Source organism: Littorina saxatilis, linkage group LG1 (genome assembly GCF_037325665.1).
Source record: "Littorina saxatilis isolate snail1 linkage group LG1, US_GU_Lsax_2.0, whole genome shotgun sequence".
Lineage (NCBI taxonomy): Eukaryota > Metazoa > Mollusca > Gastropoda > Littorinimorpha > Littorinidae > Littorina > Littorina saxatilis.
In genome coordinates this window covers 48,964,962-48,988,190 of record NC_090245.1, presented here as the reverse complement: position 1 = coordinate 48,988,190, position 23,229 = coordinate 48,964,962, and the positions used below count along the sequence as shown (strand labels likewise).

General features: G+C 39.8%; 1 protein-coding gene and 3 long non-coding RNA genes across 4 annotated transcripts; 2 read left to right on the top strand and 2 right to left on the bottom strand.

The window, feature by feature from the left end:
- The first annotated feature begins 391 nt into the window (after nt 1–391).
- On the top strand, nt 392–11,888 carry LOC138972511 (uncharacterized). The gene is made up of 2 exons (XR_011457649.1): nt 392–915; nt 11,120–11,888. It is a non-coding gene; the product is annotated as an uncharacterized lncRNA (long non-coding RNA).
- On the top strand, nt 1,341–7,354 carry LOC138972524 (uncharacterized). Its single transcript, XR_011457655.1, has 3 exons — nt 1,341–1,868; nt 2,472–2,590; nt 5,671–7,354. It is a non-coding gene; the product is annotated as an uncharacterized lncRNA (long non-coding RNA).
- On the bottom strand, nt 3,014–8,930 carry LOC138972519 (uncharacterized). Its single transcript, XR_011457654.1, has 5 exons — nt 8,779–8,930; nt 8,150–8,234; nt 7,919–7,988; nt 7,147–7,225; nt 3,014–4,652 (listed from the first exon to the last, which is right to left on the bottom strand). It is a non-coding gene; the product is annotated as an uncharacterized lncRNA (long non-coding RNA).
- A 5,322-nt stretch (nt 11,889–17,210) lies between the features above and the next one.
- Nucleotides 17,211–17,924, bottom strand: LOC138977274 (uncharacterized). Its single transcript, XM_070350208.1, has one exon. The coding sequence runs from the start codon at nt 17,922–17,924 to the stop codon at nt 17,211–17,213; it is 714 nt and encodes a 237-aa protein (XP_070206309.1).
- Nucleotides 17,925–23,229: the final 5,305 nt, after the last annotated feature.

The following is a 23,229-nucleotide window of genomic DNA, read 5'->3' as shown; positions in this document are numbered from 1 at the left end:
GTTTTATATATATATATAAAATTACAATTTTCAGATTTGTAATGACCAAAGTCATTAATTAATTTTAAAGCCACTAAGCTGAAATGCAATACCGAAGTCCGGCCTTTGTCGAAGATTGCTTTACAAAAATTTCAATCAATTTGATTGAAAAATGAGGGTGTGACAGTGCCGCCTCAACTTTTACAAAAAGCCGGATATGACGTCATCAAAAGTATTTATCGAAAAAATGAAAAAAACATCCGGGGATATCATTCCCAGGAACTCTCATGTCAAATTTCATAAAGATCGGTCTAGTAGTTTGGTCTGAATCGCTCTACACACACACACGCACAGACAGACAGACACACACACACATGCACCACGACCCTCGTCTCGATTCCCCCCTCTATGTTAAAACATTTAGTCAAAACTTGACTAAATGTAAAAAGGAGTCAAGGATCATTTGGGGTAGTCGTAATGGGCAGGTGGTCGTTATCAATAGGTGGTCGCCAGGACAGGTTTGACTTTTTTTTCACTATTCGTGTACTGAAGCGCAAACAATTTGGTGTGGACATTTATTATGTGAGATTGACTGGTAAGAATGGAAAGAGGCAACAGATGTGTGACATGTTTATGTTTGATACGCAAAGCACACGGTAACTGTATCCGAATTTGTTCTGTAATATGTAACTGTCGAGTGCAGAGCAGCTGCCAAATCATGGCCTAGTATAAAATGAGACGTCGCGGACCCAGAGCGTCAGAGTGCCGAGAGCAGCTATACGTGTACACTGAGACTTGACTAGCGAACTCCTCACACACTGAGAGATTTCACGATTTCACGCTCAAGCAAACCCAACCAGCCTGTGAAGATGAGGGCCCAACTGCTGGTCGCGAGCCTGCTGCTGTGTGTCTCTCTACTGTTGGGACAAACCTCGGGTAAGTCGCTTAATTCTCTCGACATGTTTAAAGTTGTACGGAACCTTCCCTCTCATGAAAACCATCACGTCAAGCCACCGCCGACCTGTCCAGGCTCGTAAAGGGGTAAGCGCATCCTTCAGCCTGAAGACATTCCCACACAAAAATATTAACCTTTCTGTGCAGTGGATATTTTGTTGTTGAATTAATGTCGTAACTTGCACAAGTGCCAAACATGTGAAATCGCTTCTGCAGAAATGAGAACTCTTTCTCGTTGAGAACGCAGCAAGGATCGTGGTTCTTACTTTTTTTTGTACGCATGATTGTCTAGAATACGAGCAGTTCGGTCAGTGAAAAAAAATACGACGAGAAAAATTCCTAGACTTCTTTTCTTCATATAAGCGCATCCCGAATACGATCACGCGGTCATTTGACACATGATTACAGCTTTAAAGTGTAACTAAACAGACATTTTGAAGTGTCAGCTTTACTGAATTGCTTTATGTTTTGTCCAAGTATAGACCTGTAGAAGCGATACTGGACGATTTTTCCAACGTTTACTGTGTTTTCTGATTTACTACGATTTTTTAAAAGTGTTGAACCCATTTCAGATTTACCTGCTTATCTGTTCTTGATTTGATACTTCCAAAGAACAAGTGGTACTTTGAGTTCCGGTTTTATGTTTTAACCAATCAGAATTTGGTTCCTAAATAAAATCGTCTGCTGCCTGTCCCAGCAGAGTCGGCAACAAGCACTGCTTGCCACATGTGTGATGTTACCAACAGAAATAGCCATAAATTGGGCAAGGTAGCAATGTAAATGAATTGGATCTAACTAATGTGCTTGTACTGCATCTCTGGCCTTTGAATTCACTCCAAATGTACTGGCTCAGCGTGAGAGGCAACATCCTGTCGAAGTCGTAAGCACGAGGCTGACTGGGAGATTATTATTCGAAGAGCATGCTGAAACGGATTGTAAGTACACTATTTTACATGTTCTCGACATTTCTGTTGATCTTTCCTTAACTTTAATTGTTTCCTTGATTTAAAACCCTAGGGCTTGTATTTTCAGTTGTGATACTAAGCACGTATCTTTACCACAGTAGTTGATCACTTCACACTTGAATTTTGGAATGATGAAGTGGAATTATTTCTGGATCAAATTTATTCCTTGTTCCCCCCTCTCGATTCCTTTTTTCGCCACATATGTATTGTCGTGTAAGGGGGTAGATGCGTGTACTGGCTGAATTTTTTACTTCGGTCAGATACAGATGATTGGAAAAAAAACTTGTCAAGGATTTCAGAATTTAATAGATCTGTTCGAAGTTTTTACGGGATGGGTCCTGTTACAATACAGACTGAATGTGCGCAAGATTAACTTTTGATTAAACATACACACACAAATGAATCTCTTGATTTTGTTATACGGCGAATGTCCAGTTTCCACCACCACGTCTGTGGTATGTTTTTATACTGTTTGATTGAATAGACTGACGTGCATTCTCTCGCAAATGTGCGCGCGTGTGTGTTTGTCTGTGCCTCAGACTTATTAATCAAAGATGATGTTGCACATTGCAGATCTATGCGACAGGAGCAAGTGGACAGCTACATTTGTCTGAGCGAAGATCCAACGGTAACCAAGCTCTTTTAGCCGAAGACAGCGAGCCTGGGTGCATGCAAGCTTCTATCATGTTCGTGTGAGTGCTGCAGGGCTATTAGACGACTTTTCATTATTCTTGATTTGGAGATCCATGCAGGGTATTAGAAAGTGCAGAATATACACGTTTGAACAAATACGATGTGTGTTTGCTCTGAAAAAAAGAAAAAACGCAACAAACAAAAATTTGTTTAAAGTATCACAAATATTTATTAACCGTATCTGCATGTTTTGATAATGATGAAGGGTAAATTTCTTTGACGTGTGCTTTTGTTTTAACCACACTGATAACGAATGATAGAAACACAGACACACTTAATAACATATCCACAAAAATTGTAACAATAAATGTAAGCTGAACAATGCCTGCAACACATTTCAGGCCTCAGAAGGAAGTAATTATGAGATTCAGACAGAGAGAGAAAGCCCAACACGAAACCAGTTGTGACATTTTTTATTTCATTATGTAATATTAAAAACACGACAACAACGTATTTCCTGTACTTAGTTTCGTGCAATTATGGATTGCAAAGTATGTCTAATTGAGTGGCATAAAGAGGCACAGTTGCATGAAAAACCAACTCGGATCTTGACTAGGATCAGGATTTTACATGGACACAACCTAGAATTTAACATCCTGGGGGGAGGGGGGTACTGCGCCTTTCACATCAAGATGTAAAGATCTATTTTAAATAATACTTATTGGAAAGGAACAAAATCAAACAAACTACAACAATCGTTCTGAGGGGAGAGAATTACCTCTTCCGAAGAAATTACCTCCCTTGCTTTTCTTGTCGTGACTTATGTAGAGTAAAGTGAATAGAAAGTGAATCAGTCAGTAACAAAAAAAACCACAACATTTCTTAAGATCAATGAGGAGTCTTGAAGTATTTGTCAATGTTAATCTTGTATGCATAACAAACAATATATTACGGATTGATAATTAAAGAAAATCGTCTCTTCTACAGGGTTGACCCCCCTAAAAAGGACACCCACAACCATGCAAATTACTTCTGCATCTGTTGAACCAATTATTTTATATGTGGTATTCATTAACTTCAGTGTATGTTCTGCCTTTCCAGTAAGTGGCAATTTTGTAAATTGAATGGTCTGACTTTTGTGCAATTTTAATTTTTTTCTCCAAATTCGGGGGTCGACTAAACAGAACGAGTTTTGACATTGAGCGGTAGCCATTTTTACCTAATTTAAACCCTTCAGGCTTTTACCTTTTTGATTATTTTGAATGTCTGAGTATGTAAAAACATCCCCTTCAACCCCCAGGCTATCGATGACCTGAAGAAAGCATGCAGTTACAGCTAGGTTCAGGGCAATCCTCAGACACGAAAGCGTTGGTGTCATTGGTGATGCAAAAGTTAGATAATTTAACCTACAAATTTGCCACTTTGTGAACTGCACATGCATAAAATCAAGTTTAAGTATGCTGAATATGAAGTTATCCAGTCCATTGGTGTAGAAGTTATAGCATTTCTGTCAGTTAACAGTATTTAAAATCTCTAAAGTAAAATCTGACATATTCGAAAGTTTTGCAGACAATTTTTACGATATTCTCCTAAGCTTCTCCACTTCTCAGCCCTGTCTTGGAAATGAATTCGAATAAGGCAGTCAAAATAACTTAGTTTGGAGCACCCATCAATCAGAATAAGCATTAACTTTTGACACAGGAAATATCTTCTACCGAAAGCTCTCCTGGTTTTATTCTACATTTTTTCTGCATAATGGTAACAAATTTAATGATAAATCTAAACAACGAAGTGACTGTGGTAAGATGAACAAAGTTAAAAAACAAAGGATTACTGTAAATGGTTTACGAATCGAAATCTAAACAAGTTTTAATGATAAGTAAAATGATAAAAAAAATAAAATTAAAAAAAGCTAACGTCCTCGCATTTGTCCAGACTTATTCCATGTTTAACATGGGAACAGAGGGATAATTGGTCTAAAGAATTTTTAAAAAGGAGGGTTAGGGTCTTTGGACTATCTGTATGCAATGCCCGCTATAGGTGAAAGACTTTTGTGGACGCCATGGAAGAATGCATCGCTGTTGTGCTGGTTCAGCTTGAGGTCCTGTCCTAGCGAATATCCTGCACACACAAAAACACGACTTTTTAAGCCACTTATGTTGCATTCCGTGACATAGCTTTGTTATAACAGTGTGCCTGATAATAATGACAGATTTTGTTGATATATATACATTGTTTTTTTAAGACACCCCATATAATATTGTTTGACAATCTCTTTCAACATAGTTTACGAATCACCAATGTGTATACAAACGCAAATAACCCACAGGTCAATAAATTACTTTCCAGACAGAGAGAGAGAGAGAGAGAGAGAGAGAGAGAGAGAGAGAGAGAGAGAGAGAGAGAGAGAGAGAGAGAGAGAGAGAGAGAGAGAGAGAGATTAAAACTAGAAAATGTGTGCTATATAAAACAAGGATAATCACTGTCAAATCTTTGCTTGTACCTGCATGGTGTTTACTGCGCTATATACACAACCTGTTTTATTTCATTTATTTAAATTTTTTTTTTTTTGGGGGGGGGGGATGTTTTGTGATAAGGGTTTTTTCAAAGCCTTTACTGCTTTAGTCATTGAATCCACCCGACTTCGATTTATTGTTCAGTGATGGGTAATTGTGTGACCAACTATGTAAGCTAGTGATTGTTCTGGCTTCATACAATGACATTGCATTAATTTTATGACAATACCAACAACCATGCAAAACAAATATCCCCCCTCATACTAAGGGGGGATAATCAATAAAAACACAAGGCTTATGATCAGTCAAGTTCATTTTTATTAGACTGATAAAAAGATATATAGGTAAAAGTTTGGCATGATATGGGCACGGATTGGCGGAAGATAAGCATGACAACCTGTTTTATTTCATTTATTTAATTTTTTTTTTTTTTTGGGGGGGGGGGATGTTTTGTGATGAGGGTTTTTTCAAAGCCTTTAATGCTTTAGTCATTGAATCCACCCGACTTCGATTTATTGTTCAGTGATGGGTAATTGTGTGACCAACTATGTAAGTTAGTGATTGTTCTGGCTTCATACAATGACATTGCATTAATTTTATAAGTGTATGTGTGTGTGTTTCAGGCAAAAGCTGATATTACAGTCCTAGTTGTATGCAGTACCTCTGCTTCTTCGTTCAGGAATCAAAGTATACAATCTAAACCGATTATTTTGTTCAATAATGTTCAGCTTACCATCCCGAAGAAGGCAGTAACGTGCCGAGATATTGATTATAGATATTAACGTACCTAACCTGGTTACTGGTGTGTTTTCTTTTTATTTCAATAATGTAAATGTGTGACAACTTGCAGGGTACTTGATGTTCAGAGCAATTTTTCTGGCAAAAGACCTTTTATGGATCAAAGAAAACTTTTGTCATGGTGCACAAGTCAATCAATTTGGTTCATAAATAATTTGTGCTGCATTTTCCCTGGTTCCAAAACGTAGTATGTATTACCACATGTCCTTACCTGTCATTGGCATCACATGATTCTCTGCAAGCAGTCTTTTGTGGAAATACGTCATTTAACACTTGCACTTATAGTAGGTGGCTGTGGAACGGTAGACATGCAACGACAACGAACAACAAAAGACAAAGTGTGGAGTACACTCATTTTTCTTAACATACGCTAAGTTTCTTTGAGAATGCTCCAAGTGAAAATCAGGGGTTCCTAGGCCTGATATCACAATTAAACAGCTTCTTCTCAGAATCAGGAGGGAAAAAACTGTTATATGGCGAGATGTCGTGACAAGAACAGACAGCAGCAGCAGCAGCAACAACAACATTGCTAAATCGTCGCTTTAACAAAATTTCATGTTTAGTATCGCAGACAAGGCACGGCTACTGATCCGACCAAAGCCACACTTCATGCACGATGGGCACATTGTTATGGCCAGCTTAACGTGAGCATTGTGCATGTTTTTACATAGAATTGAATGTGTTTGTCGTTGTGTCTGTCATCTATCCTAGTCGTTTGATTTAGAATAAAGCAAACTTATTACAATGACGATTTTCTTCGGTTTTTGATGAAGGATTGGCATCAAGACTTTTCCTATTTTCCAACTCTGCCACCATACACTGGCCGTTCAGGTCTGCATGTCGACCACATGGTGTGTGATCAGATTTTTCGGACATGTTCACAATGCTTACATGACCACCAAATGGAAAATCAGTTGGTATTTGTTATGTTTTTGTGTTAGCACAATCTTCATACAAGTAAACAGAAACAGTTTTGTTGCAAACAGAGCCTTCATAAGAAAAAAATGCTTCTGAGTCAAAATACATACCCCCTTTTTCGTATTGCGTAAAATATACCCATAAATTCTGGACATCATATTTTTATTTTTTTTCACAACAATGAAACCAAACTTTGGCATATGTTTTAGCAATATATTCACAATAAAACCTATGAGTTTGAAGGCTGCATTCTTGTTTTGTTTATTTTTGAGAATTTTTTTGCAAACCCATGCAAATGGCCAGTTTCTGGGGAGAGACTGGGGAGATAATGGCCAGTATAGAAAGAGTTAATAAGTAAACTAATGTCAGAAGTAGGTATTTACCTTGTTTGCCTTCGCGTTCTTGATAGCCCGCTGCAGCATTTGTATCACTTTCCTTGACATTCAAAACGCCAATGTATTTCTGAAAGGAAAATAAAGATATTGACCGAAACATCACACAAGTGGTATATCATGCTAGGTTTTGTTTACAGCGCCTGTTCTACGACCACATCTGATTGTAATTTAAATAAAGAAAAACTGTATCCATTTATTACTTCTCTATTTGTGTGTGTTTGTGTGTGTGCAGGGGCGGATCACATCATTTTTAAGGGGGAGTTTCCAAATTTCTTTTAGGGACAATTTGACGACGCGAAGCGTTTAGTTGAAGACGCGAAGCGTTCAACCTCCTTGAGGGGGGGGGGGGGGGGGGGGGTCCGACAAATGTTGATAAAAACAAGGAAAATGGATCAATCTGAGCCAAGAAACATCCCCTGATACACCTTCCAAAAAAGTAAATATATTAAGAAGAAAAATTTGAATCACAACAAGGACAATTGATCGATCTGGCGCAACCTGAGCAAACTAATTAGCCAACTTCTTTCCAAAATCGTCACTTAGAATACAAAGGCCGGCTCCTAAGTGGTCCGGAAACCCCGGAACCCCCCTCCGGATCCGCCCAGTGTGTGTGTGTGTGTGTGACCGATGACCTTCTCTAAATTCTAATCGTTGCGTTTGCATGGTAATAAAGTTTTAATACTGGATATGCCCATGAAAAAATATCATTTCTTGTTCATGTCATTGTGTGTGTGTGGCCAGGACCGTGACTTCTGCTTGCCTCAACGTCTTCAGAAAAGACACAAAATGCCAGCAGGCGTATGTTCTTGGAGCACTCAGTATGCCGTCATCTGCAAACAAATAAATACAAATTATTCAATTGTGTAGATAAAGAACAATCATTTTAATATTACAACAAAAAATTCATATAACTGTAGTCTTCACCAGAGACATCCACTACACTATCTTTAAATAAAACTGCCGTAAAAAATTGAAATACTATAAAACTTACCCCCACTCAGATCTATTTGGGATTATTCAAGTTTCAACCATGTAACGATGCCGGTTTGGACAGATCTGCTAGTTTGCCGCTGAAACTGAAATCAAAGGCGATCTTCAGAACTATTTCTAATCTTGTATTTGTGATTAATATAAAATACTGATCTTCCCAATAGAAGCTGATGTGCATACACATGACCAGGACAAGGTATTTTGTTACAGGGCATTTACGCAGACGTCGCAGTTCAAAATATCGTTTTAGATCTGATTTTGTACAGCAGCCTGTGTGATTTAGAATCGTCTGCCCTTTTTCGGTTTAACATTTTATGGACGATTCCTATGAGACTGCTCAATCATAACTGATGACAAATTCAGAAACAGATGATGGTTTCAAGTAGGCTACAGTAATGATTCGTTAAAAATGTCAAGCCACTCGTCGATCATTCACACTCAAAGAACCCAAGCCAAATCTGCTCTGGTTCCGAGCAGCTTTTTCCAACTGAGACCCTAATTGTTACGCATCTGCCGCGAAAAGATAGACCACAAACAAGCGGCACTGTACCATGCTTTCGTTTATGTTGCTAAACAGATTAAATGTGCATTGTAAATGTGCTTACAGCAAAGAAATGCATCCTTACTTACCACAAAAATACTGGTACCACATTCATCGCACTTGTGTCTTCTTACCAAAACCTATCGATATGTTTGTTTACGATATATTGGTAATTACTAACCGTTAACTATTTTTCAAAAATCTGAAATGACTTTTAAGAATCAAAGAAAGATTAGCTAAAACGGTTGACTTCAGAAAATAAGCAATATTTTTCTGAACCATGAAATAAAAATCGAAAACTCCGTTTGATCTTTTATTTTGGTAGATTAATGACAACAGCCGGAACTGAAAGTACCAGAACCAAAAATTAAGGGCATTAATCAGGTAAACTAAGAAGATTGTCGTTCCTGGCGCGCACTTCACATGTCCGTCAAACAGTGTCCGAGTGAGAGAATTTTTTTTTTTTTTCGCAGTTCGACAGTGTATGAGGCCCTTCTTCATATCAAAGTGTAAAGGTTGCTGAACGATGTTTTTCCTTTTTGCTTGTTTAGTTACACTTTAAGTCAGTAAACATTGAAAGAAACTTCTTTGTTTTAAATGTATTGGTTCACTTAATTAACGACGCGACGGACGTGTCTGAAACATGTTTGAATCATGGATGTTCAATAGCTGTGTGGAGTACGCACATTTTTTTTCTGAAAATACACCAAGTTTGCTTGATAAATACTCCAAGTGCCAAACAGGGGTTCCCAGGTCTGGTATGGACGGAAGGACGCTCTCGACCTCATTCCGTGTAAAAGACTAGAGAGATAGGTCTGTGGTGGTTGACAAGATCGTCCACACGGCAAGGAAAGTATGCTTAAGTTTAAACGAATTCCTGAAATCACTCTGTCACCGGACGGCCTAACACTGCTCATTCTTAAGACTCTTCACACAGTTATTTCCGAACATCGTCTGTTCACGGAAGCAGTTATAAGTTACCAAACTAGTTTTGCAGAAGTAGAGAACTGTGGCAGTATGTTGTAACACTTATTCCGTAAAATTATTTCCATGTAAACTAAAAGCGACATAATTACATGGCAGATTGTCGAAGCGAAGAGTTGATTTGCAACGTAGCTAAACTTGAATTCTACCTCTCTTTTTTTTTTTTTTTATACATGGCCGAATATGCAGGCTGGGATGGAGACGGGATTAGAGGGACAGGAGAACTAACCTGCCTGACATGCACTGCGTGGTGCTAGTTGATTGTAAACTGTGCAAAAACATTATTCTTTCTTTATTTGGTGTTTAACGTCGTTTTCAACCATTCAAGGTTAAATCGCGACCGGGAAAGGGGGGAGATGGGATAGAGCCACTTGTTAATTGTTTCTTGTTCACAAAAGCACTAATCAAAAAATTGCTCCAGGGGCTTGCAACGTAGTACAATATATGACCTTACTGGGAGAATGCAAGTTTCCAGTACAAAGGATGCTTGACTAAAATCTTTACAAACATTGACTATATTCTATACAAGAAACACTTAACAAGGGTAAAAGGAGAAACAGAATCCGTTAGTCGCCTCTTACGATATGCTGGGGAGCATCGGGTAAATTCTTCCCCCTAACCCGCGGGGGGAAAAACATTATTGCACTCATTTTTGTACCACAACAAAAACAATCATTCCCGTGTCATTTGATTCAAACTTTCTATGCTATTTAAGGCCCTACACTTAGCTATTTGGCACACTTTTCGGATCAAAGATTTCTGTTATAGGTGTTACGTGACCGCCGCCGAAGTAAGGGTACCCCAAAAATCGACCTGACAAAAACGCCAGGTACCAATTATAAAATCAACAAAACATTAGAATAGGCGCAACTTTCCCACTTTTACATACGAGGAGAAAGCAAAATCAATCCAGAACAGGTTGTTTTGTTGGGCTATCTTGCGTATCTCTTGTGTTATGCCATTTCTACTGATGCAGGTGTGGAACGCATGAGCAGTAAAAAACGAGAGGGTTTGCGTCCATTTTGAGTAGTACCATGACAAAAAGCGCTCTCTGCAATTAGGTTAACAAGGGACATTTGAAAAGGCCTGAACAATCCTTCTCATTGCGGTCAATGCGCATGCGCTAACATGGGGAGATTAATCAGGTCGTGAACAACCTAACCCTAACCCTTACCCTAATCCTAACCCATACCCATGGTTCGTTCGGTCAAAGGGTCGCATTTTTTAAGTCCAAGATTGGCGCATGCGCATTGACCGCAATGAGAAGGATTGTTCAGCAGAAGTTTCAGTTCGTGACACCGGTCTGGGCAATTGGATTGAACTTCAGCTGGGAAGGTTAAAAACAAATCAGTTTATCTGTTCATTAAAATTCTGATTTAATTGAAATTATTGCACTTTATTCTGTATCCACACCAGACCGATTACAGCCAACTTTCATTTTCCAAGGTCAGCAGTGTGGTGCGTACAACACAAGAAGCCAGATCTGCTGTGCTGGCCGACTTCAGAGCAAAGGATCTGACAATGCATGCTGCGGAACCCAGTCTTACAGAACCTCGTCTCGTATCTGCTGCGCTGGCAGGCTTCAGATCAAAGGATCTGACAATGCATGCTGCGGAACCCAGTCTTACAGAACCTCGTCTCGTATCTGCTGCGCTGGCAGGCTTCAGATCAAAGGATCTGACAATGCATGCTGCGGAACCCAGTCTTACAGAACCTCGTCTCGTATCTGCTGCGCTGGCAGGCTTCAGACCAAAGGATCTGACAATGCATGCTGCGGAACCCAGTCTTACAGAACCTCGTCTCGTATCTGCTGCGCTGGCAGGCTTCAGAGCAAAGGATCTGACAATGCATGCTGCGGAACCCAGTCTTACAGAACCTCGTCTCGTATCTGCTGCGCTGGCAGGCTTCAGATCAAAGGATCTGACAATGCATGCTGCGGAACCCAGTCTTACAGAACCTCGTCTCGTATCTGCTGCGCTGGCCGACTTCAGAGCAAAGGATCTGACAATGCATGCTGCGGAACCCAGTCATACAGCACCACATCTCGTATTTGTTGTAACGGCCGGCTGACTTCTATGGGATTTAATAACGCTTGTGGCTGACATTGCAAGGGTATGAACCGCTGGCTACCGCTTACTGGGGGAATGTTTTGAGACTTAAAACAAGCCGCAGTAATCATAGAGCAGAGACACATATTAAAACAGTTTAAAATCAATGTTTGTTTTTGTTTATATTACGATGACGAATCATTGTGGTGTTTGTGTGAGCTTCCGTAGTGTGTGTGTGTGTGTGTGTATGTGTGTGTATATATATGTGTGTGTGTGTGTGTGTGTATGTGTGTGTGTGTGTTTGTGTGTGTGTGTGTGTTTGTGTGTGTATGTGTGTGTGTGTGTGTGTGTGTGTGTGTGTGTGTGTGTGTGTGAGTGAACATGTTAGTCCAACATGCTGATAGAAATGCTGATTTTGTTGTTGATTTTTGTACATGAAGTACAGTATGATTATCGCATTGAAATCCCGTCAACAGTAGGCATGCTTTGCCAAATTAAATGATGGGTTGGTGTGACCGAAGCTTTCCTGTCAAGTATGGTGCAACCTGTAAGGCAACAAATCTATCAGCAATTACCCAAAACTCCGTCCGACCCATGTTACCACCTCAAACACAAGATTCCTTTTCTGGGGTGAGAAAGAACTCAATAAGACAAAATGCTATGAACAAGTCTTAATAAATAAAAGCTTCTTTATAAGTTAATGAGTATAAAGCGCGAACCACACAATTAATATGTGCTCTCTCAGCAACAACATCTTACATGGCCATGTCCACAAACAAAGAGACTGCCAACGTTCCAAAATTCAGAATAAAAAAACAAGAAAGGTAAGTTGTTGGAACGTTGTTATGAACAAAAATACGTTACAATCACAAATATATCGACCCAACGGTCTTTTAAGTGAACAGACCAACAATTAGTCACAAAAAACTTTAGCTTGATGGAATCAGTTTTTACCCGCTCGCCAGGAAGCCGAGCGAATGAATGAACAACTTACCTTTCTTGTTTTTTTGATTTTATATGGCCATGGCTCAGATTTCGTATCAAAAATTGTGACACAAAGTGATTTACTGAAAATATGACTTGCATAGGGTATAGCTCGATGAGAAAAAGATAACAGTTCAAACAATACGAGTTTCAGAGAAATCGGACCCTTATTGGGGACATTATAGTGGACAAAAGAGTGTGCATGTGCTGTTCATAACACTTACACCATGCCACAAAATTAAAGTTGATTTAGAGAAAACAGATGACACAGCATGAAGAAAAAAAGAATTGTATTCGATAAGAAACCCTCAACTGAAACAGCGTGTACAGTAGCGGAACGAAGTTCAAGACACAAACTTAGAGATTATGAAATCTAGCTATGCAGTTCATAACCTTACAACAATGTGAGGGTACTCGGATAATTAAGACTAAAACTCAATGATGTTCTGAGCAAATGAGAAGGGAATTGTTATAAAGCTATAAAGCAGCCTCAAATGTAAGTTTAAAAAAAAAACTTCTGCGGGGTACCACATGTAAATCTAGGTATACAAGTCTCATTAAGCCTGGTGTAACGAACATTGTGATTTTTTAAGCACAAAAACAGGGAAACCTGACAAAAGCCAGACATAAGATTGTGAGCTAACTGAAATATTAAGTCAACTGACAGAAATTATCATGTTATCAACAACCAGTCAAAAAATCAAGTTATACCTTTTTTGTTCATAACTTTACACCGTGACATAGTTTAATTTGGCTACTTAGCAGCCAAATGGTACAGAACTTTGATACACTAAACATGTCCAGAAGACATGCACTCAAGACAGATACCAATCATCCAATGGAATATTTTGCAACAGTAAGTGCTCAGCTATCATTCTAAATCAAAGATGGAGGAGTTCATAACTTACACTAATCTTGCTAAAAATTGGAACAAAGACGATTCTCATGGCTGTAAATTCATTCAGTAACTTCAGACACGAGCTAATTAGGTTTATAGAGTAAATATATTGTGAATTATTCAAATTACACAGACAGAAACATTGGCACCGATATGGTGCATGTTCATAACATTACACGACAAAGATGAACGCAGTGAAAGACCAGCTTGCCACTTTGAAAACAAAATGTAAACAAAATGGGTAAATATGGCATACTAATACATGGTAAGACAAAAAGGAATACAGAAAAGCCAATACCAAGAAATTTTGTTTGACAGTTCGTAACTTTGCAGCAAGTTCTAACAGTAACAGTCTGCTTGCTGCGTAAAGTTATGAACATATATTTATATCACAAAAATGCTCGCCACAATGCTTGTCACACAAATGAATGTTTTTGAAAAGAAGGTATGCAATGAATTCAGCAGACTTTTCTGAGTTCCCCTCACAAGCAGACATAAATTTGATTCAGATGTACCCATTGTTAACATGGCACACAAAATCAACCCAAAACGTGGTATATATTTTGCAGAAATTGCATCATAATGACCAAATCTAACTGGTATTTTTTTTCTATTGGGAGCAGAAACCTTAACATGTTTCAGATGTAACTAACATGGTTTTGTTCTCCAAGTGCAGCTCTGTTAAGAGAAAAATTAGTTAACAATGACACCAAGTTGGTGAAAAATGGCTTTGACGCCATTTCTGAGCCATATGGCCATATGAAACATGTTACAAAAAAATGACAGCTGGCTTGCAAAGCGCGGTACTTCGTATCTTTCACAATCACAACAGCCTGCACGATATCACTCAAGGCCAATAGACAACTCAGCAGTGCAGCGAACAAATGAGAGCATTTGCAATACTGTTTGTAATGATATGTTGGAATACAGGAATGAATGTGCACCTCTCAGAACGCAATGTTTTGATTGGTTATCAATAGAAGCAGACAAAATAAGCTATTGATATAATTATTGGAAAGAAAACTTTGCGGCTCTGTAAGTGTGACTGATACTATGATGCACCTCTTGTGAGCAATAAATGTCGGTGCCATTTTGATTTACAAACCAGGTGTCTAATTATTCCCAGAGAAAAGCTATGCAGCTTTGTCTGTGACCGCTACACCCAGATGAAATATTTGAGAGCAAGCAAAAATAATTATAACAGTACACACGCGTGTGAAATTCCATCACGGTTGCAAAATCATCTTAAAAAGTCAGTTGAGATCACAAGGCATTATGAAAAAGACTAATATTGAACTTTAGCGTTGTAATTCAATAACTCACAATCCAGTGGGATTATTGACTTATTTTTGATACAGGTCCTTTTAATAAAACCAATAAAATATGTATCGTGAAATTTATTGACGGATTAAGCTCTGAAATTAAGCATGAATGATTAGTATGGTAATTTGATTGAGGAACATTAATGCCATGGTAGACAAAATGCATATGTAACAAGAGGCGAAGCCTTCAAGGCTCACGTAAGAAATAGACAAACAGTAACACAAACTCAATCACTCCGTCACACATACACACCCACACACACAGTAAGCTTAGGTGACACTGTGCAAGAAAGAGAGACACTAGATCTAGATCTGTCTGTGTCTGCATGTAGCCTACTTACAGGGACACGACTGCCAAATAGTCTCGGCCCGCTCAAAATAACAATGACCGAGACCACACACACCACGCGAGAGAGAAAGACTACAGGGAGGCATGCCGTCATGATGCATTAATTGACGTCAAACACTTTTGACCGTGACGTAATCTTATGCGAGCTTTATCCATAGTCTTGGATAACCACTCACACATAGACTCGGAAATGTTAAAGTTTCTACCACAGACATACACACACACGCACGCACACACACACACACGCACAAACGCACAGACAGACAAAGTTACGATCGCATAGGCTACACTTCGTGAGCCAATAACGACAATGGTACGAGTGTTTAACTTTAGCGTGTTAAATTCATAGCTCAGAATCCACTGCAATTAAAGCCTCCAATTTTGCAGTACCTGCTCTTGTTAGCATAGCAAGTCAATTTAGATACCTTTGAAGTTACGGAATGAACTGAATGAACTCCACATATGCCTTTCATTTTACATGGGTTTTCGCATCGAACCATAAGCGGCGGCCATTTTTGATGCAAATTTTCAAGGAAGGGAGACAACTTTGTCAATATGACGTGTGTGAATTCTCTCCTTTGGCGCATGACGGCAGCCTTTTTCCTTGATCAAATGACCAAATTATGTATTCATGCTTAATCGTGGAGCTCAACCAGTTAAGTAATTTCACGATAACTATTTTTGGGGTTGATTAAAGGGACTTGTATGAAAAGTAAGTCAAAATGCCACCGGATTGTGGGCTATGAATTTAACACACTAAAGTTCAAGATTATTTTAAGAAACTGAAATCCTCTTCTTGCCTTACTTCGTCCTCAGCCTCTTGAGATAGTATAATAATATCACAGTCCCGCATCGCCCCATCGATCGAGCAACAACCGTGAAGTATCCTTTCAGTCTCACACCTTGCTGGCAGACGAAGTATCCACAGAACCGCCGCATGCTATAGCCGGTGACTGTTATTTTCGACATTACCGACTAACTTGAACTCCTTGCTCGATTACCAAACCAAGTACAATGATCTATCTCTCCGGCGCTGACCCCATTCCGGTTTTGGGCAAAGAAAGTAAACTTGGCCAAAATATTATTGCAATAAATTTCGCACCCAAATTAAAGCATTAATTCCAGTATCAATTCATTAAAACTGTATATGCCAGTTAAGGCCGTTCACTTGACTATCAGGATAACTTTTTGGATTAAAGATATCTTTTACAGGGATCACGTGACCGCTGCTCAAATAAGGGTACCTTCAAAATCGACCAGACAAAAACGGAAGGGCCCAATTAAAAATCGACAAAAAATCACAATAGGCACAACTTTGCAACATTTACATACAAGAAGAAAGTCAAATCAATTATCTACCCTGAACAGGTTGATTTGTTTAGCTAGCTTGCGTGTTTCGTGTGCTATACTATTCCTCCTGATGCAGATGTCGATAGCAAGAGCGGTCAAAAACGGGACTTTTTGCGTCATTTTTTCGGGGTATCATGACAAAAAGCGCCGCACTTTAGCAATGACTTGGTGGATTGCTTTGAAACTTTCAGAATAATTAATCAACATACCGAAAATACTGCGACCGAAATTGTGGATCATTACAATTGTGTGTTGAGATGTTATGCAATGTTTTGAAAAAAGTTGTTAAACTCGTCATATGATTGTTCTTCTTCTTCTTCCATTTAACGCCCAGGGTCAACGTTCTGACTATTAGTGGCGCATTGGAGGGTTGCGGAAAAAAAAGAAGAAAAAAAAGAAAAAATCACCTAATTTGCAGGGAGAGGGGTGGGGGGGGGGGGGGGGCAGGACCACACAGCATTTCCAAGTCTCGGGCTAGGCCAAGCCGGCGGCCGGAGCGGTTGCAGGGGTTAAACCCCTGCCGGTACTGCCCTAGCCTTCATCGACCCTACTTACTGGTGGCCTAGGACAGGGTACAGGGTTTTGTTTACAGGTGCTGGCAGTGGTGGGATGCGCTGGAGGTGAAGGCGGCTGCTGTCGCCGCGCTGACAACCTCCTCTGGTAGCTCATTCCACTCCCTGATGGTTCTGGGGAGGAAGCTGTTCAGTCTCGTATCGGTCTTGCTTGGGATCCTGTTGAAGGCTCTGGTGTTTGTTCTTGAGCTTCTTCTTGATCTGCTGGGGAGGTGTTGGAGCTCGTCGCAGTTGACCTTGACGAGATTGTTGGTAATCTTGTACAGCATACACAGTCTGGACGTCCGTCTGCGTTGCTCAAGAGAGGGCCACTGGAGGGTCTGCAGCATCTCTCCGACACTTGAGGTGTTGCGATGTCGGTGGAGAACGTAGCGTGCTGCCCTGCGCTGTACGGCTTCGATCTTGGCGATGTTCTTCTGCGAGGAGGGGTCCCAGGCTGTGCATGCGTACTCCAGCAAAGGTCGCACTAGGGACTTGTAGGCCAGTTCCGTGGTGTGGACTGCTCCTATCTTGAGGTTCCTGCGAAGGAATCCAAGGGTCTGGTTGGCCTTCTTCACAATGGTGTCGATGTGAATATCCCACTTCAGATCTGCTTGCACTGTCACTCCAAGGTATTTCGCGGAGGTGACATTCTCGAGGGCGTGTCCGTGCAGCGTATACTGGTGTGCGGAGGTCTTCTTCTTCTTACTGACTGTGAGCACACTGCATTTGTCGGGGTGGAAGGTCATGTCCCATTGTGACTCCCACTCTTCTAGTCGTTGTAGGTCGGACTGAAGGGCAGCATGATCGCATGTTCACTTGTGTCAAACAAATCCATGACCTCGCATGTCTTTCGACAAATGATTGATACACACACTGCGAACGTTTTATGTGCGTATATGCACTGACGCGAATTTGCTAGGCTTGTAAACACGCTTGATATTTTTATTCTGGTGCCACAGCGATGCCCAGTCAAGCGTGACCAAAGCATGTTTTGAGAGGCACGCAGCGATAACAGCAGTCAGAGCGAAACAGCGTGAACGTTCTATATTTTTCTCATGTGTTTGCATGACTAGCAAATTTACGCCAGTGGTTACACGCAAATGAAACTTCGACAGTATCTGTATGAATCATTTATCTGTAGACATGCAAAGTCATGAATTTGTTTGACATAAGTGAACAATCCCATCACGAGTTTAACAACTTGTTCCGAAACATTGCGTCACATCCAAACAAATATTATCTGGAACGATCTAAACATTTCGCTCGAAGTATCTGTATTGTGTTGGTTAATTATTTTGAAAGTTTCAAAGCAATCCACCAAGTACAGCGCTTTTTGTTAGGACACCCCTAAAAAATTATGCAAAAAGTCCCGTTTTTGACCGCTCTTGCGATCGACACCTGCATCAGTAGAATTAGCATAGCACACCAAATACGCAAGCTAGCTAAACAAATCAACCTGTTCAGGGTAGATAATTGATTTGCCTATTGTGATGTTTTGTCGATTTTTAATTGGGCCCTTCCGTTTTTGTCTGGTCGATTTTGAGGGTACCCTTATTTGAGCGGCGGTCACGTGATCCCTGCAAAAGATATCATTAATCCATAAAATGATCCTGATAGTCAAGTGAGCGGCCTTAACTGGCATATAAAGTTTTAATAAAAGGATACTGGAATTAATGCTTTAATTTGGGTGCGAAATTTGTTGCAATATTTTTGTGGCCAAGTTTAGATTTACAGATCTGCAACAAAATTTGAACGCTCCAGACGACAACTTCTTGAGCTTTTCGTAACTTCCCGGGAAAAGAACGAATTCAAAATGACCTTGACCGCTGGTGTGGTACATGTGCACCCAATCATATCAAACCGAGCGTTAAACCAGAAGGGAAAGTCACACCTCGGCTAGCTGTTGTAATACAACGTAACATTACGTGAAAAGCGAGGGACGCGAGGGTCGGACTGAAATCACACAAAGGGAACGACACAGTCACTGGCCCTTTCGCGTTGCACAGTTTTAGACAGCTGCAGCGTGTTTTGCAGTATATCACAAAATAAATATTCCTAGTTTTTCCTCTCTTAACAGATCCATTCATAGCTCAGAGGTTAGCGAAGCACGTTTCGGTTCGAGAAGCCGCTGGTTCGAGCCCCGCATACGCTCAGGTGTTTTTTCTTCTTCTTGTTTAGAATCATGCGCGATTTTGCTTTTCAGTTTATAAAATCAGCTTTTAGGGGGGGCAAGTTGTGAGCGAAAGAGGCAGTGCTCATTGATATCTTTATCTCTGCTAAATAGATCGTCATTCAAGACTCAAAAGACTCAAAGATTTTAATGTCCTTATAAAAACAAGGAAAATTGCCTTGCAGTGTCAGGCGGTTTAAAACATAAAATAAATCTTATTCACTAAAAGTTCACAATTGTGATTCTAAAACTGATCTCCATTAATCTTTCTCCAAAAAAGCAAAGACCACAGTTGTTTGAAATCAACTTTAGAAGACAATCTTTAATGAACAAACCATCGGACCTCGACAAATAAAGGCCGGTAGCTTGTGGAAAGTGCCGGTCATTGAAACTGGGGGCCCCGTAACCGACTTCCCGTTTCCCGAGCCACGGCCTTTACATTAACATCACGATTTTGTGAGCAAATACTATTATTTCTATTTTTCCCTCCTTTCAACGATTTTAACAAAATAATTGATTTGTCACCTGCTTTTGTTTGTTTCTTTATTTCTTTGGTGTGTTTTTTCTTTCTTTCTTAATTCTTTCACATTTAATGCTGTTACTGATCTTCTTGTTTGTTACCGTTAAGTTCTCTCTCTCTCCCCTACCTCTAGCTATCTTGGTCTCTCTCTCAGTATCTGTTTCTTTCTAATAAAGTGGGCGTGATTATGCGCGAATTTCCTGCTCAGTTTCTAAAATCAGCTATTTGGGGGGGGCCAAGGTTTGAGCTAAACAGGCAGTGCTCATTGATATCTTTAGCTCTGCTGAATAGATCGCCATTCAACCTGTATTAGGGTTCTTCTTTGCTGCTGGTCTCATTTTGGAGGTCGCTTAATTTTAATCATGTTTTCCTTAATTTTAGTTTTCCTAAAAAGTTTTCACATGAGATGAGTACAACTTCAATTTCATCCAAGAAGCAAGGAAAGCACTGAATAGGTAAATGAAACTCGCGTGTCACGCAAATATTTCGAACAAAAACGGGAATGGTCATACCCTTGCTCATTGTACAGGAAGCTACTTTATAGCAGAAGTTTATTTTTTTTCAAAAGATTTTTCCAACAGCAATAATATCATGAGATACAAATCATGACACAGTACCATGTACACTGGCCTAAATGTCTCGTATCATAACACAACCAATCAGTCAGCCGTAACATTCGAAGTGTTCCTAAAACATATGCTGACACGAACAATCAATCAGGTAGAATATTCATAACGTATTTGTACTGATAATATGTGAGCACAACCAATCATTTAGCCGCAACATTCAAAGTGTTCCTAAAAGTAAACGTATGTTAACACAAGCAATCAGCCAGCTAGAACAGTCATAACGTATTCATACTGATAATATGTGAACATCCCGCCTGGACACAGTAATAATTATCGTGTTCGTAAACAAACATTTTAACGCATACAATCGGTCACCGGAATATATATATTTATTGTGTTCGTACAATAAAAAAGTGTTAACATATGCAAACCGTCACCTAGACCAGTCAAAAGCGTGTCCGTAAAATTGTTTTTATGAGTACAGGCAATCAGTCAGTGAAACTCCTCATATTATGTAAGTATATAACAAACAAAAAACAAACAAGTCGCGTAAGGCGAAAATACAATATTTAGTCAAGTAGCTGTCGAACTCACAGAATGAAACTGAACGCAATGCCATTTTTCAGCAAGACCGTATACTCGTAGCATCGTCAGTCCACCGCTCATGGCAAAGGCAGTGAAATTGACAAGAAGAGCGGGGTAGTAGTTGCGCTAAGAAGGATAGCACGCTTTTCTGTACCTCTCTTTGTTTTAACTTTCTGAGCGTGTTTTTAATCCAAAAATATCATATCTATATGTTTTTGGAATCAGGAACCGACAAGGAATAAGATGAAAGTGTTTTTAAATTGATTTGGACAATTTAATTTTGATAATAATTTTTATATATTTAATTTTCAGAGCTTGTTTTTAATCCGAATATAACATATTTATATGTTTTTGGAACCAGCAAATGATGGAGAATAAGATGAACGTAAATTTGGATCGTTTAATAAATTTTTATTTTTTTTTACAATTTTCAGATTTTTAATGACCAAAGTCATTAATTAATTTTTAAGCCACCAAGCTGAAATGCAATACCGAAGTCCGGGCTTCGTCGAAGATTACTTGACCAAAATTTCAACCAATTTGGTTGAAAAATGAGGGCGTGACAGTGCCGCCTCAACTTTCACGAAAAGCCGGATATGACGTCATCAAAGACATTTATCAAAAAAATGAAAAAATCGTTCGGGGATTTCATACCCAGGAACTCTCATGTCAAATTTCATAAAGATCGGTCCAGTAGTTTAGTCTGAATCGCTCTACACACACACACACACACAGACACACAGACACACAGACACACGCACATACACCACGACCCTCGTTTCGATTCCCCCTCGATGTTAAAATATTTAGTCAAAACTTGACTAAATATAAAAAGGAGAAAATAACATGAATCTATATATATATCTATATATATACGACTTGTGTCTGTCTGTGTGTCTGTGTGTGAGTTCGTCTGTCTGTGTGTCTGTGTGTGAGTTCGCGATGCACGGCCAAAGTTCTCGATGGATCTGCTTCAAATTTGGTGGGCATATTCAGGTAGACCCGGGACAGGACACAACCTGGTCGATATTTCAACACGTGCTCTCAGCGCGCAGCGCTGAACCCATTTTGGTTCCACCTCAGCTACCCGGGCCCCCATACCGACACACCGGCAAAGCCGCTACACCACATCACAACGCCAAAGTTCTCGGTGGATCTTTTTCAAATTTGGACACCGTATTCAGCTACACCCCGGACACAATATCATCGATGAGATATTTCAACACGTGCTCTCAGCGCGCAGCGCTGAACCGATTTTGGTTTTTGTGTTCATTTCACCATTATAAGTAACTCTTCCTTATCTTCTCCAGTGTTTTGCGTTTATCTCCCTTCCTTCGTGTGGCTTCAATCCATATTCCCGTTTGTAAGTTACTATTTTTAGAATGTCACTGCGCTGTCCACAACGCTTCCCTTGCACCCGTAAGTTGTTCTTACTGTCAAAGTGAAAAGGTCGAATCAATTTATAGCCACGCGAAAAATACACTCTCACCTATCTCTATATATTTATAGATATAGATATACATATATATATACGGCTTCTCTGTGTGTGTGTGTTTGTGTGCAAAAACCTGTGTATTGTAGAGTTCTGTTTGTGATGTGGTCTAGCGGCTTTTGTCTGTCTGTATGATCTGGCATTTGAGAAGCCACAGCAGATAATATAGAGCTAAGAAATAAGCTCTAAAATTCTCAATCCCGTTTGACAGGACTTCGCCTGCAAAGGTGTTTGTGATGAACCGCCACGCTGTCTGTCTCTGTCACGCGATTCACCATATGCCCCGGCAAAGCCGGGTATTCCTCTAGTATATATATATATATGTCACGGTAGAGACGAAGATCTGGTGGAAACGTCGTTTCTACCGGTAGAGACGAGAATCGTCGTTTCTACCGGTAGAGACGACGTTTCTACCAGTACAGACGACGATCGTCGTTTCTACCGGTAGAAACGAAGAAATAATACACAAGAGTTTTTAAAACAGATGGTTGCGAGTTGAAAGCGAGAGAAACTTTGATCTTGTCATTAAAACCGCTGGTAAAAGTCACCTCACATAGCACAAATAATACACAAGAGTCTTTAAAACAGCTGGTAAAAGTCAACTCATATAGCAAAAATAATACACAAGGGAACTCTCTCTCGCAGATATAGCCTGTGTGTACTTGTCTTGTGTTATCGTAAACGAGTCTCTTTTTGTTGAATCAAGGCCATCAAT